General features: G+C 41.0%; 1 protein-coding gene across 1 annotated transcript; it reads right to left on the reverse strand.

Moving 5' to 3' along the window:
- Positions 1-1,296: 1,296 nt before the first annotated feature.
- On the reverse strand, positions 1,297-1,671 carry LOC114641625 (oocyte zinc finger protein XlCOF20-like). Its single transcript, XM_028790661.1, has one exon. The coding sequence runs from the start codon at positions 1,669-1,671 to the stop codon at positions 1,297-1,299; it is 375 nt and encodes a 124-aa protein (XP_028646494.1).
- Between the last annotated feature and the right edge of the window lie 16,093 nt (positions 1,672-17,764).

A 17,764-nucleotide genomic window follows, 5' to 3' on the forward strand; every position in this document is an offset into this window, starting at 1 on the left:
AAGTCTGTATAACCATCAGCATCAAGTGACTCCGTGAGAACCCTAACTACAAAGAGGACTATTTCATTTATGTTAGGTAGAATGCCCAAAGGGGACTGGGCGGTCTCGTGGCCTGGAACCCCTACAGATTTTATTTTTTTCTCCAGCCTTCTGGAGTTTTTTTTTGTTTTTTCTGTCCACCCTAGCCATTGGACCTTACTCCTTTTTATGTTAAATAAGGTTGTCTTATTTTAATTTCTTATTTGTCTTTTATTCTTCTTTTCTTCATTATGTAAAGCACTTTGAGCTACTTTTTGTATGAAAATGTGCTATATAAATAAATGTTGTTGTTGTTGTTGTTTGGACAGTCTCACTGCAGAGGGTGGACAGACATGTTGGAGTGAATGGCCTGTTTGTGTCACTATTGCTCACTCTGTCGCTCTCTCTCTCTAGTGTTAGTAGATCATTTTTTGGGAAACACTTACTTTTCAGGAGAGTTCAAGGCCGGGTGATACTCATTTTCTTTGAGCATCCAATCATAATTGAGTGTTTGTTTCTTTTCATATATGTCATCTTCCTGTTTTTACTGAGTTGGACTGCTGATGCTTTCATGTTATCACAGATGCTTCAACATGGGAGATCCTTCTGTTTTTCTCATCCCACATTATAGCCCCACTCTCTTCTCTTTCCCTCTACTAATCTTGACAGTTTCTCTGCATTATTTCTTCTTTAGATGACAATATTCCGGTTTCTCTTGGTGTATTTGCTCTGTATTAAACATCTTAGACTGGCTTTACTTCATTTGGAGATCAGGATCAGTTTTCTAAATTCCAGTTGCGTGAGCCCTCCCTGCGTATCATTTAGCTGGATGTGTTTCATAAAGTAGCAGGACATGACCTCCATTTCAGCCAGTCCAGCCCTCTTAATTTCTTGCTTAGGTTGCTTGTCTGTCACACTGTCCTTCTGGACTGTCATCACATTGAAGGTCTTCCTCTTTTCATCTGAAGATGTCACACTGTCACTGCCACCTTCATATGCCCTGGGACCGAGGCAGGCAATGGGCATCTTTTCATCCCTAGAGACAACTGGCCAGTATGAAGAACTGTTTTGGATCCTTTACCTACTGTGAATGTAGTTTCCCCTCGAAGAGTTCTTACACAACAGAAGCCACCACACAAAGGTATCCAGTAGACAGGAGGATTCACACTTGACTATTTCCTTTCTTTTTTTACCTCCTATCTTTCTCTCTTGGGGCTGTTTCTCTGGATGTCCAATGTGATTTCTCATGTGTTTCTGAAAATGGATGTTTTGTGAAAATCATTTGCCACATTCGGGACAGCAAAATGGCTTCTCTCCGGTGTGAATTTGTCTGTGTTTCTGAAGATGGTTGCTTTGAGAAAATCTTTTTTCACACTCAGAACAGCAATATGGCTTCTCTCCAGTATGTATCCGTGTGTGCATCCGAATAGCGCTCCTGTCGGATAACTTTTTGCCACATTTAGAACAGCAGTATGGCTTCTCTTGAGGTCCAGCGTGAAGGTGTGTGTGCTGTTGAAGAGTACTGTTACGGGAGAATAGTTTGCCACATTCTGAACAGCAATGGGGTTTCTCTCCAGTATGAGTTCTGATGTGCCGCTGAAGCTGGCATGCATGTAAAAATCTTTTCCCACATTCAGAACAAAGATGAGGCATTTCTGCTAAGTGAATTGCTTTATGCCTATGAAGAGTACTGTTGTTTGAAAATCGTTTCTCACATTCAGAACAACAATAAGGTTTCTCTCCAGTATGGATTCAGATGTGGCGTTGAAGTTGGTTTTTTAATAAGAACTTTTTCCCGCATTCTAAACAGCAATGAGGTTTCTCCCCACTGTGGATTCTGATGTGACTTTGAAGATGGCTCTTTAGCAAGAATCTTTTCCCACAGTCAGAAAAGCTGTAAGGTTTTTCTCCAGTGTGAATTTTGGTGTGTGTCCGCAGACTGCTGTTATTGGAGAATTGTTTGCCACATTCAGAACAGCAGTAAGGTTTTTCCCCAGTGTGGATCTTTTTGTGTTTGTGAAGATTGCTGTTGCAAGAAAAGAATTTGCCACAGTCCGTGTAGACATATGGATTGGGTTTTGTATGAAGCCATTTGTGATATTTATAGTCCAACATGTTTTTAAACATTCGTCTGCACCCTTGGCAAATATATGAAGCATCTTGAGTTGTAGTTTGATGTTGATTATTGTTGATGGCTTCTATCTTCATTTGCTTGGCAGCACAAGTAGGAGTATGCTGAAAATTGGTTGGGGGCAAATTCTCTGATCCAGTTATTGATATCTTTATCTTGTACTTGTCCTGTTCCAGTTTGGACTGAAGAGAGTTCTGCAGTAATGAAGATGACAAAGAGCTGCCATTGTCCAGGAAATCTTAAATAACAGAAGACGTTTTGTTTAAATGTTCAGAAACAAATTAAATATTAAGAAAGAGGCGGGTGGAACACCAGTTGGTATTTCTGCCCCACACCTCACTTTCATTGAAGGTCTGTCCACTGTGTCTGCTGTGTTAATTACCATCTGGTGTGACTGAATGTGGATGTGTGTGCCCTGCGGTGGACTGGCATCCATGCTCGAGTTGGTTTCAACGCTGCCTGTGACCCCTGGATATGAAAATGGAAGGGGGGATTAAGAATGGGAACTGAGAAGTGGAGCTGACTGTGCATTCACCCAAACTCCCGATAAAGACCCCTTTGTGTCAAGTGGTCACTACTGTCCCTTCACTCTTTATTATTGTCCCTCTCATCTTCTCAATGTTCCTCTCATTTCTGTCAATCTGTGACTCCTAATCTTTCACAGGACACTGCAGTGGACACGTCACCTTCAGTGCTGGAGCTTTCTCATATCTCACCAAAACGGATGAACTGTGGTGTGACATGGAGGGTCTGAGCGGCCAGTTGACTCTCAGTAACTGGAGTTTGGGGTGGTGTCGATTTAGTTTAGCTCAACTTTGTTGTGACTGATTTGGTAACAGATGCTTTAAGACCTAGTTTATATTGTAAAACTGAGCATGAATACTGTATGTGTGTTTTCTTTAAGGTGACATAGTGTAGCTGCCTCAAGGGGTCACATCCTGTCACTCTGCTGTCATCCATGGTCTCTGCATGTCTGCATGGATTTCCCAAATTCCCCACAAATGAGCAGGTGAAGTCAAACTGGTGACTCAGTGTAACTCTGAGTGTCTGAGCCCTAAAATGGTCCAGAGTTCTGCAGGAACACTCTGGGAAACTCTAAAGGCCTTCCTAAGAGGCCAGATTATTTCATATCTTTCCCATAGAAATAAATTAGAAACCAAGAAAGTGTCAGAGCTAAGAAATGAAATTACTAGAATAGATGAAGAACAAGCCAGGCGTCCAAGTGAAGCTCTTCACAGGAAAAGGCAGGCCCTGCATACAGAACTTAACATCTTAACAACTAAAGAAACTGAACAACTTATTTATAAGTCTAGACAGCATTACTATGAACACGGAGAAAAAGCTAATAAGCTTTTAGCTCAACAAATTCATAAACAAGAAGTTCACAATGCAATACCAGTAATCACCAACAAGAATGGAGAAGAAATCATCGACCATAATAAAATAATGCACACATTTAGAGATTACTATAAGTCTTTATATTCCACTGAGCCCAAAGAAGACAACACGCAATCTAATGCATTTCTGGATAATTCACAAATACCACAAATAGATGCTTTAAGTGCTGAGGAACTAGATAAACCTCTAACGCTAACAGAATTACTAGACGCTATAAAGTCACTACAAAGCGGGAAATCATCAGGCCCTGATGGTTACCCCGTAGAGTTTTATAAGAAATTCTCCACTCAGCTAGCTCCACTCTTATTGGTAACATTTACAGAAGCTAAAGACCACCAAATACTACCTCAAACATTTCGACAAGCATTAATCACCGTCTTTCCTAAACAAAATAAGGACTTGTTACAATGTGCATCATATAGACCAATTTCACTCCTGAATAATGATGTTAAGATACTCTCAAAAATCCTAGCTAGAAGGATGGAGAAAGTGCTGCCCTCGGTAATATCACAAGATCAATCTGGATTTATTAAAGGCCGACATCTATCTTCAAATCTCCGACGCTTGTTTAATGTTATATATTCACCAGCAAAATCAAACACCCCAGAGATATTACTATCATTAGACGCAGAAAAGGCATTTGACATGATCGAATGGAATTACCTTTTCACTGCATTGGAGAAATTTGGGTTTGTCCCGAATATTTGTGCTTGGATCAAACTACTGTATACCAGTCCAGAAGCTTCAGTTTGTATTAATAAAATTTGCTCAGACTACTTTAAACTAGAACGTGGTACCAGACAAGGATGTCCCTTGTCGCCACTGTTGTTTGCAATCGCTATTGAACCACTAGCGGTTCACTGCCAAAATTCTCATCAGATAAAGGGGATTGTCAGAGAAGGACTGGAACAGAAAATTTCTTTATATGCAGATGATATGGTCTTATATATATCGGACCCAGAAAACACTGTCCCTGCTGTTTTAACAGCACTAACAGAATTTCAAAAGATATCTGGTCTTAGAATTAATCTGAATAAAAGTATACTCTTTCCAGTGAACTCACAAGCATATAATATTAAATTAGACACCCTACCTTTTACCATAGCAGATCAGTTTAAATACCTAGGGATAAATATCACAAGTAAACATAAAGCTCTTTATCAACAAAATTTTGGCGTCTGTATGGAAAAAATTAAGCAAGACTTGCATAGATGGTCAACCCTTCATCTCACTCTAGCCGGAAGAATTAACATCGTTAAGATGAATATCCTTCCTAAACTTCTCTTTTTATTTCAAAACATTTCAATATATATCAATAAATCGTTTTTTAAACAGTTAGATTCAATAATAACCTCATTCATTTGGAACTCAAAACACCCACGTATCCGAAGAGCGACCCTACAAAGACCTCAGGCAGAAGGTGGCATGGCTTTACCTAATTTTCAGTTTTATTACTGGGCAGCAAACATACAAGCCATAAAAACCTGGACACAAATAAATGAACACACACAGGCTTGGTCCGCAATAGAAGTAAAATCCTGTAGTACTTCTTTATATTCCCTGCTCTGCTCTCCAATAAATGAAAGTTATCACAAATATACTAATAACCCAATTGTGCTTTACTCACTCAGAATATGGAACCAAATTAGGAAGCATTTTAAGATGGAAAATTCTCTACAAGAGAACCACCTCTTTCAACCTTCGCAAGTATATCCAGTTTTTAATACCTGGAAAAGTTTTGGGATTAAAATGCTCAGAGATCTTTATATAGACAACATATTTACATCTTTTGAACAATTACGTTCAAAATTTAACCTCCCAGCTACACATTTCTTTTACTATCTTCAAATTAGAAATTTTGTTAAACAGAAATTGCCCGATTTCCCCCACCTTGCACCCTCCACAATGCTGGAAAAAATACTGCTCAATTCCGAGGAAACAAACACTATTTCCGCAATATATAAAATCTTATTAGAGTCCCTACCTTTCAAAGATCCAAGAGGACATTAGGAAGAAGATCTCTTAATCAATATATCAGAAAAGGAGTGGAAGGTAGCAAAGCAGAGAATTCACTCGAGTTCTATATGCGCAAAGCATAGAATTATTCAACTAAAAATTATATATCGAGCTCATCTGTCTCGCTTAAAACTGTCCAAAATGTTTCCAGGCCAGGATCCAACCTGCGAGCGCTGCAACCAAGCTCCTGCCTCACTGGGTCACATGTTCTGGGCCTGCACCAAACTAACATCATTTTGGACAAAAATTTTTAAGTGCCTCTCAGACAGCCTTAGTATCACAATCCCTCCTAACCCACTAACAGCTGTGTTTGGTGTCCTTCCAGATGGACTGGAATTGGAGAAGGACAAACAAACGGTGATTGCATTCATTACACTCTTGGCACGCAGACTTATTTTGTTAAATTGGAAGAATCCTAATTCTCCTCTTATAAGTCAGTGGGAAACTGATGTTTTATATTATTTGAAATTGGAAAAAATCAAATTTTCAGTTAGAGGATCTGTACAAAATTTTTTCAAAACTTGGCAGGATTTAATCAATATTATTTTAGAATAAGAGAATTAACTATTATTGCATTTAACTCCCTTCTCCATCTCTTATTTATATAGATATTTACTTCTCCCCTTCTTTTGTCTAATGTTGCCTTATTAAAAAGCTTAAAGAAATTTTCCTTTAGCTAAGCTCTCCTTCTCAGGGGTGGGGTTTGATTTGTCTTCAAATTTGTTGGGTTATAAATTGATCTGTTTGTATGGAATGATTACAATGAAAATGAATAAAATAATAATATTAAAATGGTCCAGAGTTGTGAAACGCTCTGAACCCTCCATGTGTGCCTTAGAAGCTCTTGAAAGATTTGGACGAAAAGTCTATGTGATACGGAGACAAAATCCAGCTGATCAACACAAAGCCAAGAACCGAGAAAGAATGAGAAGGAGAACTTCTTGTCACATGCACATTAGACAGACCTCCAAACTCTTACTTTGCATGCACCGCTGGCCAATAGTACACCCTAACAATAAAATTTACAAGCAAACAGTTAGTAGACCATCCACCTTAATAGAATGACCACTGTCTGTGAATCTGTGTGTCCATCCAGTTGCTATGTCGCTGTTATATGCGATCTGAATGGGATTCAGAAAATCAGTGCTAATTTTTGTGATGTGCCATTTGTTGGAATGAGAAATGCAGTGCATTTTATCACTGCAAATGTTGGTGATGCTCCATGGCAGAGACAAAACATCTGGCTGGTCACAAAGACACTTATCCTTTTATTAAGATGGACTATCTAATTTTAAAATGTAAAAAAGCTGGATAAGCCATCTGTTGCTTGGACACAATTATGACCTTACTAGTTCAGATAAGAACCTTTGTTAAATGTTGGATGGGGGACTGAAGAGTTTGCATCGATTCCGTTGTAGCTAACTGGCCTGATGTACAGGAGGCATGCAGGTAGATGAGATGTAAGGTGTGGGAGATACCACAATGCAACTGGTAGCAGGATCCTTACCCAGCCAGGATGCCAATATGATCAAAGGACAAGAGAAGATAATCTGTTTAGGACAATGTCTCTCCCAACTCACTAACTGGCGGAGCCCCTAGGTTACAGTACCACTGTGGATTCCTACAGAGCACATAGAGAACTGCAGCTCATTGCCTCAGCCCTGTTAGGCTCTGTGGATGCTGCCAGGGAGTGCAAAGGGGGCTAGCAAGCCCTACATTGTCAGTTTCCAGCCTTACCCAGAAGTACTCCCGAGCCACAGTTTTGGGTCCCATATACAAGGAGCCACCTGCCACGACTCAGGGAGCCAGAGTTGGGAGGAGGAAGACAAAGCTAGCTGGAGGAGCGGCTACAGAGTCACTGTATATTAGAATTAGAGTGTAGTTGTGGTGTGTGAAAAGATTCCTTGGAAGAGTTTCACACAATAAAAAACCTTCATTCATTGGTAAACTTCTGTGAAAGCCTTTTGTGTCAAGGGGTTTGGGGAGCTGCAACGCTCGACTTTGTAAATGACAGCAGTGTCACAGTTTTTACTCTTTACAACATCACTTACTTGTTCCCGCACTCCTACGAGGCTGCCGCTGTTCTGCATCTCGCATATTTCCATCACCCATTTTCTCTTCAAGCTCAAACGACTCCAATTTCACTTCCATAGGATTCTGCCGGCCGGGCGGTTGTCCCGTATTAGTAAACCAGGGTTGTTCTTCAGATATCTCTGGTTTGCCGATATCACCAGTTTTGCATTCTTCTTGTACCAGACATGCTGAGACATTTTTCAAACCCTCAACTTTAACCTCCATGGTCTCCCCCAGGCGCTCCTCTTCTTTAAACACGGAAATCCTTTCGTCACAGGCCTCCCGCTTCACACAGCAGTCCTCTGGTGCACCCCATTCACAGTCCTCCTGTTTAACACGGGCGAGCCTTGCCTCCATGTCATCACCATGCACCGTGTGAAATTCTCCTCTCCCCACAAAAAGTGTTTGCTCTTCTCTTCTCAAATGGACCACACTGCATGGAAGCCATCAGAACTGGAAAGGAAGCCCTTTTGACAAAGTAGTGATAGAACTACTTTATAAAAGTGACAGAATATGATGAGCACATTTACAGTGCATTTGGAAAGTATTCACAGCACATCACTTTTTCCACATTTTGTTATGTTACAGCCTTATTCCAAAATGGATTAAATTCATTTTTTTCCTCAGAATTCTACACACAACACCCCATAATGACAATGTGAAAAAAGTTTACTTGAGTTTTATGCAATTTATTAAAAATAAAAAAACTGAGAAAGCACATGTCCATAAGTATTCACAGCCTTTGCCATGAAGCTCCAAATCGAGCTCAGGTGCATCCTGTTTCCCCTGATCATCCTTGAGATGTTTCTGCAGCTTCATTGGAGTCCACCTGTGGTAAATTCAGTTGACTGGACATGATTTGGAAAGGCACACACCTGTCTATAGAAGGTCCCACAGTTGACAGTTCATGTCAGAGCACAAACCAAGCATGAAGTCAAAGGAATTGTCTGTAGACCTCCGAGACAGGATTGTCTTGAGGCACAAATCTGGGGAAGGTTACAGAAAAATGTCTGCTGCTTTGACGGTCCCAATAAGCACAGTGGCCTCCATCATCCGTAAGTGGAAGAAGTTCAAAACCACCAGGACTCTTCCTAGAGCTGGGTGGCCATCTAAACTGAGCGATCGTGGGAGAAGGGCCTTAGTCAGGGAGGTGACCAAGAACCCGATGGTCACTCTGTCAGAGGTCCTCTGTGGAGAGAGCAGAACCTTCCAGAAGGACAACCATCTCTGCAGCAATCAACCAATCAGGCCTGTATGGTAGAGTGGCCAGACAGAAGCCACTCCTTAGTAAAAGGCACATGACAGCCCTCCTGGAGTTTGGCAAAAGGCACCTGAAGGACTCTCAGACCATGAGAAAGAAAATTCTTTGGTCTGATGAGACAAAGATTGAACTCTTTGGTGTGAATGCCAGGCGTCACGTTTGGAGGAAACCAGGCACCGCTCATCACCAGGCTAATACCATCCCTACAGTGAAGCATGGTGGTGGCAGCATCATGCTGTGGGGATGTTTTTCAGCGGCAGGGACTGGGAGACTAGTCAGGATAAAGGGAAAGATGACTGCAGCAATGTACAGAGACATCCTGGATGAAAACCTGCTCCAGAGCGCTCTTGACCTCAGACTGGGGTGACAGTTCATCTTTCAGCAGGACAACGACCCTAAGCACACAGCCAAGATATCAAAGGAGTGGCTTCAGGACAACTCTGTGAATGTCCTTCAGTGGCCCAGCCAGAGCCCAGACTTGAATCCAAATGAACATCTCTGGAGAGATCTTAAAATGGCTGTGCACCGACGCTTCCCATCCAACCTGATGGAGCTTGAGAGGTGCTGCAAAGAGGAATGGGCCAAACTGGCCAAGGATAGGTGTGCCAAGCTTGTGGCATCATATTCAATGGGATTTCTCAGTTTTTTTATTTTTAATAAATTTGCAAAAACCTCAAGTAAACTTTTTTCATGTTGTCATTATGGGGTGTTGTGTGTAGAATTCTGAGGAAAAAAAAGCTGTTAGGCCTCCATGACAGCCATAAAAGCTCTCGGCAGATGTGGAGTGAAGAGAAGGAGACAAAAATTGAGCTGAGCAGAAAACTGGCAAGAACAGGGAACGCCTTGGCTTAAGTTTTTTTTCTTGTCTGTTTAGCTTTGTTGTGGTTTATAATAAATTGTTATTTGCTTAGATTTCCATTTCATTTACTTTGACTTATTTGGCTGACTACAACATTTATGATACAATTGGCTTCATTTCTTTTTGGTGTTCCAGTTCATTCGTCATTTGTGTAAACCTGGAGCTTCCAAAGCACAGAGCCTTAAATACTTAGACAAACTCCACCTTTGGAGTTTTTCCATCTTCCATTAAGAATTTATCAGAAAATAAATGGTTTACTTTGGAACTTGGAACTTTGGAAATGGATTGTGTCACCCACGTGCGCATGGGAAGCAGCTAAAGTGCTCAAAAGAAGGTCATTCCCGGTCTGACTAGGAGGTGGCAGAGTGCACTGACCTTTTCTCTTTTTTCCCCCCCGGCGCCGACCAAATGTTGGAACGTCCACCTGGGCCCTTGAACATCACTTCCTCCCTCCTCATTTTTAAAACCCACCACGTCTGCACCAAACCTCAGTTCTGTTCTGGACTCTCCTCTCTCAAGACAATTTTTTCTACAAACTTCTCACTTTAGCAGCCATTCTCAAGTATACGGGATGGTGCCCCAAACCTTTTTGTGTCAAGGCTCAATTATTTAGCATGATTGTGACAGCAGAAGAGTTCACATTGAAAATACAGAACAAATAAATATGAGGACAAATGTTTTGTCAGGCAGAAACTTGGGCTGATTGGCTTGGGGTTTGGGGTGAATACTTTTGCAAATCGCTGTATCTTGTTGCATTTCCTAAACTTCCTTTCCAAAACTTCCAGTACGTCGGTCGAGAAGATAAGGACCACATCGCATGACAGCTTAAAATACCGGGAGATGAGAACGCAATCCTGACCAGCAAAAAGAGAAAGAGCAAAAGAATCAAACAAAAAATATGGGACTCCACCTAACTGCCCGATTTTCTACCGACTTCACCAGCGGATTTAGATTTATGCACCGAGAGATACTGAACAGCGGCAAGACGGCCATGTTTAACACAAAGGAAATGGGCTAAACCCCAACACACACACGCGCGCGCACACACACACACACACACACAGAGGCTGACCCGCGGTCACGAGAATCTTAACCAATCAGGACGCGCGAAGCATTGCTGTTACCAAGAGACGGGAAAGAGATCACGTGACAACCCGACCGCAGCCATATCTACTTGGCATTTTGCAGTCCCGTCACGCGTCAGAGCCAAAAAAAAGGTAAACAGAATGAAAAAATAATTGAGAAATACTCAACTCAGAAGCACGTGTCTAGCGGAGGGGCCGTGCTCCTTACCGGACGAGTAGTCAATTCTGCAAGCTAAATAAGAGGAAAACAAACAGAAATCCTATTGGTTTGCAAAAAAATTAAATCATGAAAATCTTAGAAATAAAAATGGATCACTTGATATTAAGAGTTAAGGCAGATGTTCAAAATTTAGGTGTAATCACGGAGTGATCTGAACTTTAAATTGCACGATAATAATAATCATAATAATAATAATAATGTTATTTATATAGCGCCTTTCTGAGATTGCTAACACTGCATTTTTCCATTGAAGGACGAAGGCATCTTGAAACAAAACCCGATGCTGAGGAATTCATTTGTTTTTGTTTCAGTTGGTTTGGATTTGCTTTTGTTTTCAGTTAACAAGATTACTGTGACGCACTCCTGAGAATGACACCAATTGGTTGCAATTAATAATAATAATTATTTAATAATAACAATAATAGCAAATAATAACAGTAACAGCAATAATAATAATTATGACTAAGAATGACACCAATTGGTTGCAATTAATAATAATTTTAACAACAACAATAAAAATAAAAATAATTATTATTATTATTATGACTAAGAATGATACCAATTGGTTGCAATTAATAATAATAATTTTTTAATAAAAACAATAATAGCAAATAATAACAGTAACAGCAATAATAATAATTATGACTAAGAATGACACCAATTGGTTGCAATTAATAATAATTTTAACAACAACAATAAAAATAAAAATAATAATTATTATTATTATTATGACTAAGAATGATACCAATTGGTTGCAATTAATAATAATATTTTTTTAATAAAAACAATAATAGCAAATAATAACAGTAACAGCAATAATAATAATTATGACTAAGAATGACACCAATTGGTTGCAATTAATAATAATTATTATTTAATAATAACAATAATAGCAAATAATAACAGTAACAGCAATAATAATAATTCTGACTAAGAATGACACTAATTGGTTGCAAACTATTATTACTATTATTATTATATGACTAAGAATGACACCGATTGTTTGCAATTGGTTGATAATAATAATAATAATAATAATAATAATAAGGTCAGAAGAATAAAAGGTTTACTTTCAGGGAAGCCGACAGGAAACTTCACACGTGTGGTGGAAAATTGAAGTAGAAGTGGATGAAAGTTGACAGCACGTTCTTACCGCAGTCTTAACGAGTAGCCACCGCGTCACCGAGTCAGACGGGCACGCGCGCGCGCGAGAGAGAGAGAGAGAGAGAGCGAGCGAGGTTAGGAGCAGGTGCTGATACAGCGCATTGCCGCGCCTATCACATAACAAACCAACTCAGGATCCCAGATTAGGACCCGAGTGCAGCCATGCAATGGGTGACACCTCAGCACCACACGAGTTCAGATGGAATGGGACCAATGTGAGGTTTTTATTGTGACTGGAGTGCCAATTCTGCTACCAACCTCCAGGTTTTCCCTGCAGGTTGGAGGGCCGACATGCAGGGCTGGATGCAGATTAATGTCATAGCCAGGGTGGAGCAATTAGGTTAAGGCCTTTGCTCAATGAAGTTGAGTCACTTTGGGCATTTACGGGATTCAAACCGGCATCCTTCCGATTACCAGTAGCCTCAGAGCCACCACTCCACCCCCACTGTAAATATTGTATACAACATCTGCACTGTTTTTTCTTGTTTTGATCGTGTCTTTGCATTGGAGTCTTCAAATACGATTTGTTTTGTAAACCCTACTCTTGGCTGACTCATCTCAGACATGACTATCGGTGATCCAGGGTTCAAGAGAGACATGGCAGCTGCAGCCAGCTCAGGCCATCACAGTAACCTTATCACTGGACTCGTCTTTAGAGACATACAAACCATTTCCAAATATAAGGACTCCACTTTTCTACTAATTGAACATCTATTAAGTGTGTATTGTGAATTTTTATTTGTTTGTTTTTGCGCCCTCGTGTTTTCACGCTCGAATCCACGCCAAGGTTTATAAATGAAACCCCAGAAATGCATGCGTGCGTTTGCTTGTACCTGTGTGCGGCTCTATAGGCACAGGAGCACCAAAACACATCGTTTCATATAGGATATAGCGAGGGCGCAGATGTCCACTGGTGACGCGGACACCCCACCCCTCTTCTTTCGTCGATTTTATTTACGGACCCGACTGCGCAGATCTAAAAGACTCGATTATGGATGTCTCTTTTTTGGGGGAGCTTGCAGTCTAAGAGCAGAATACACCCTTAAGCCGGCCCTGCTTGTACGCATGTGCTGAAATAAAGAGCCTTCAGTGTAGATATTATAAGCATGCGTGTTTAAAAGTGATAATAATAATGATTATTATTATATGAATTATTATTATTATTATTAATAATAATAGTAATAATTCTAGGTAAACTGTCCGACTATTCGCATTTTGAACACTACTTCGAAGAGGTTTCTTATAAAAACTGCAATTTGGAATCTCGGATTATCGTGAATTGGCGCCGTCCACTCAACTCGTGCTAAATGCCGATCGCAGCACGGGACGACCGAGCGACTAGCCAGGGCAATCCAGACTGGAGGACTGGGTGGGCGCAAGCAAACGTGATCTGGGGCCTCAGGTATAAACGGTGCGTACGCATAGAAATGTTGTGTACGAATGTTTCCACGCTCAAATCCCGATGTATAAAACCTAAACTTGGCGTAAAGCCATGCACATATCCACGGTACCTCATACCTTGGCGTACGCAATTTCTCCATTCGGTTCTGCAGACTGGCGGCACCCAGCGTCAAAGCAGTGCTACTGTTCCTGTGTGGTCACCCTTTCTTTCATAGACCCATGTTCCTGACGCAGCTTTATAAATACACTGAAATTAACTGCATATTGTTTATTAGTGTAATGCATCTGATTGTAATTAACCTGCAGCAATATAATGGGCTAGGGAATAGCCATAGTATTCCAAATACCATAACTGCTTTAGCGTTGTTACGCTCACTGCACCACCTTCTTCTTTCAGCTGCTCCCATTAGGTGTTGCCACAGCAGATCATCTTTTTCCATATTACTCTCACTGCACCACTCGGAGTATTTATATCACTGTATCTGAGTGAGGAATCACAGCAGCAGCTGATCAGAAAGAGAATTATCAGTATACAGTTTCAAGTACACACTACCTCAACCACGGCAAAAAGCGTCAAAGCCTTTCCTGTACGGACCTCGCGTTTCAGAAACAGTTTCATCCCAAGAACTATAAACGCACTCAATCAGTCCATCAAGTGCTCCTTGTAGAACTGCTTGTACTTATAAGTACAATCACCTCACTGTAAACTTACACTACAGTTATAATATTGCACAACCTGCGCTACTTTATAAAGCGCGTATGATGACGATATTTTTAAGATGAAATGCAGCAAAATATGTTGCTTATAGTATACAGATAAAACTTTAACTTCATTTAAATAATCTGCATTGTTAATAATTAAACATGTGAGGACACGGTGCCGCAGCGCTAGCTAGTTCACGGATAGCTCCTGCCTTGCGCTGTATTCATGCTGGTGCTGACGCGACACTGGAAGGATAGACAGATAGAATAATTAAACATGTACTACGAAGATATTTCAATGTTCCTTAAAAGTTTTGAAGAATTTTCGTTCTAAGCTTACAGATGGCTTAACGTCTATTACAGAGCTGATTGTGTGGCGATTGGGTATTTGGGGAAAGAAAAGTAAGGACAGGAATTGGAGGTTAGTACGTTTGAAAGAGACAGTACTTCTGTAATAAATTATTTCATCGAAGGTCGCACATGGTGCAGCAAGCCTCTTGCATGAGATATGAGATATGAACAAGCACTGCGCCACCGTGTTCCCATGTTTAATAACATGCTTTCATTCCTATCATCATGAAAATGATATCACGTATACATCTCAGTATTTTAATTATTCAGAGAGCTGTAATATCACGAATGTAATGGATTCTGTGTCCTGTCGGAGAAAAAGAAAGAACAGAAGCACGTAGTGATTCACACACATAGAGCACATAGAAGATCAAATACAGAACAAAGCATTTAACATGCTACTTGAGAAACTAGTAAAATAAACGATTTTAAGATGAAGTTTATGATGTTCTACTTTTATGACAAAATAAACTACGTGATTAAAGTGGAAATTTCGAGATTAAAGTTGACATTTCGTGCTTTTTTCCCACTGTGTGCCTATTTTTTTGTCTGTACCCTAATAAGCTTTCATATGACACTCAGACGGTGGGCTACGACTTGCCTTTTCACGGCGACTTTGATATGTGATTTCTTTTTTATTTCGGACACTGTGCGACTTTGTGAATTTGATCTTTCGAGTTTTTCCGACACTCTGTCACTCGATCAGCTTCCTTTTGTTGATTATACCACTGTTTAAACCAACAAATAGTACGTTTTTTCTTTGCCTCCACTTGATATTTGCTGAAATTCTTATATTTTCCCCTGTGCTTTTCCCATTGTCTTTTCACAGAAGGCTATTTATATTGATTTGCATATTCAAAGAGGCGTAATTCTGGGAGGAGTTGGGGCGGGACAGAAGGCGCGTGCACGTGCGTTACTTTTCATGCAAATCGGGATTTATGTAGTGGAAGAACGTGAAAGTTTGCATGCGCACAGATTCCTGCATCTGGATTTTTCTGTGCGTACGCACAATCCCGCTTTTGTGCTCACGCCATGTTATAGTGTGAGTTCTACGCAGAGCGTTATACATGAGGCCCCTGGAGAGTAAAATGCCTCCCGAACTGATGAACCTCGCACGCTGCCGCCTCTCACCTCGACTCTCTCAATCACCTTTCTAATCAACTCTAGCCACTCCAAAGCCATATTTCTCTTGTTTGACTCCCGGAGGTTACTTCCCAGCTCACGTTCTGTCCCCCTTTGTAATCCCGATACTCGCCGACTCCCTGCTCCACGCCGCTCGTTTCCTCCTCCTTTTTTCTGTTTCTCTTTCTGCTCACGTTAGCCTCTGAAAAAAGTGCGTCCACGTTCCTCATAAAGCAGTCGCAGCGGACACAGCGAAACATAACGAGTCATCAACGATCGACTCGAACAATTTGGAAGACAAAATGACAAAAAGCTGACTGATACTGCCATCTATTGTACAGAGAGGGGATAGCTTCGACACTTCAGGTCTGCACTTCCATGGCCACTTTCTTTGGAAAACCGTAGTACCATTATGGATGTAGTGAGAAGTTAAGCAAAATGACACCTCTTATTGGCAGAGAAGAAAAAGACAGGGCCTGAGTTGCCTCGATAGCTTGCATTCTGGAAAACCGTTACGATAATTTGCGACAATTGCCAGCGATAGACGGTCAGTCTGCCCGAACGGAAACTCAGAACAAATTTGACGAGACGAACAAGCTCTCCGATCCTACAGATAATAAAGAAAGAAAACTAAAATGAACAAAGACGTCTGAGTTGGCAGTGCCAGTCCCAGTGATGCGCTAGACAGGTGTATTGCTGTTGGTAGAAAGGACACGATAACCAAACACACACACACACCCCGTCGCGCTTCTTGTCACACTTCCCCTGAATGATTTGTTGCCAGAAAGTCCTCGGTGTTGGTGGGTCACAGAGAGAATGTGCAGCGTTCACTTTTTGGCACACTTTTTTTTGTGCTGTTCATTTCATTTGAGATGGACACATTTGACATTTTCGCCCATCACTCAGTGACGCATAATGACAAAGTGAGAACATGTTTAATCGAAAGGTGTGCAAGTTTATTTAAAAAAAAAAAAAAGATCAACTGGAGGCGGCACGGTGGCGCAGTGGTAGCGCTGCTGCCTCACAGTAAGGAGACCTGGGTTCACTTCCCTGGTTCTCCCCGTGTCTGCGTGGGTTTCCTCCAACAGTCCAAAGACATGCAGCTTAGGTGCATTGGCGATCCTAAATTGTCCCTAGTGTGTGCTTGGTGTGTGTGTGTGCCCTGCGGTGGGCTGGCACCCTGCCCGGGGATTTGTTCCTGCCTTGTACCCTATCCTGTGTTGGCTGGGATTGGCTCCAGCAGACCCCCGTGACCCTGTTAGGTTATAGCGGGTTGGATAATGGCTGACTGACTGACTGACAACTGAAACTGAAATTCACATTTACATTTTACATTTACATTTACATCATTTAGCAGACGCTCTTATCCAGAGCGACTTACAACAGTGCTTAGTAGTTTACGACTGTTCTTCTGTCTTTAAGGCTAGGATTAACTCTACTGTCATTAAACAAGTTACCGCTGACCAAGTTGTACACAAAACCATGCTAGAAGAAAATAATAGTAAGTTGTTAGTACTAGGAGTTAGTACAATTTTTTATTTTTTTTGAGAAAAGGGTAGAAAGAAGTATGGGGACTTTAGTCCCCCATGTGCTGTTTAAAGAAGTGTGTCTTCAGACGACATTTGAAGACAGTGAGGGTCTCTGCTGTTCGTACTGCCAGAGGAAGTTCATTCCACCACTGAGGAGCCAACACTGCAAAGAGTCTTGATGCATGTCGTCCTCTTCTTTTAAGTAAGGGTGGTTCGAGACAAGCAGTGCTTGATGTTCTGAGAGAGCGAGAAGTGCTGATATGTAGGGTGGTGCAGTTCCAGTTTTGGCCTTAAAGGCAAGTTCATAGCAGTACTCAGACCGTTAGTTCCGCACTTTGTAGATGCCTCCTTTGGCAATCTTCTTAGAAATCTTGGGGATAAATTTATATTGGGGCTTTGAATTTTACCAAAAAAACATTTAAAACAAAAAGTCT

The sequence above is a fragment of the Erpetoichthys calabaricus genome, chromosome 5, assembly GCF_900747795.2.
Source record: "Erpetoichthys calabaricus chromosome 5, fErpCal1.3, whole genome shotgun sequence".
NCBI classification, from domain to species: domain Eukaryota; kingdom Metazoa; phylum Chordata; class Cladistia; order Polypteriformes; family Polypteridae; genus Erpetoichthys; species Erpetoichthys calabaricus.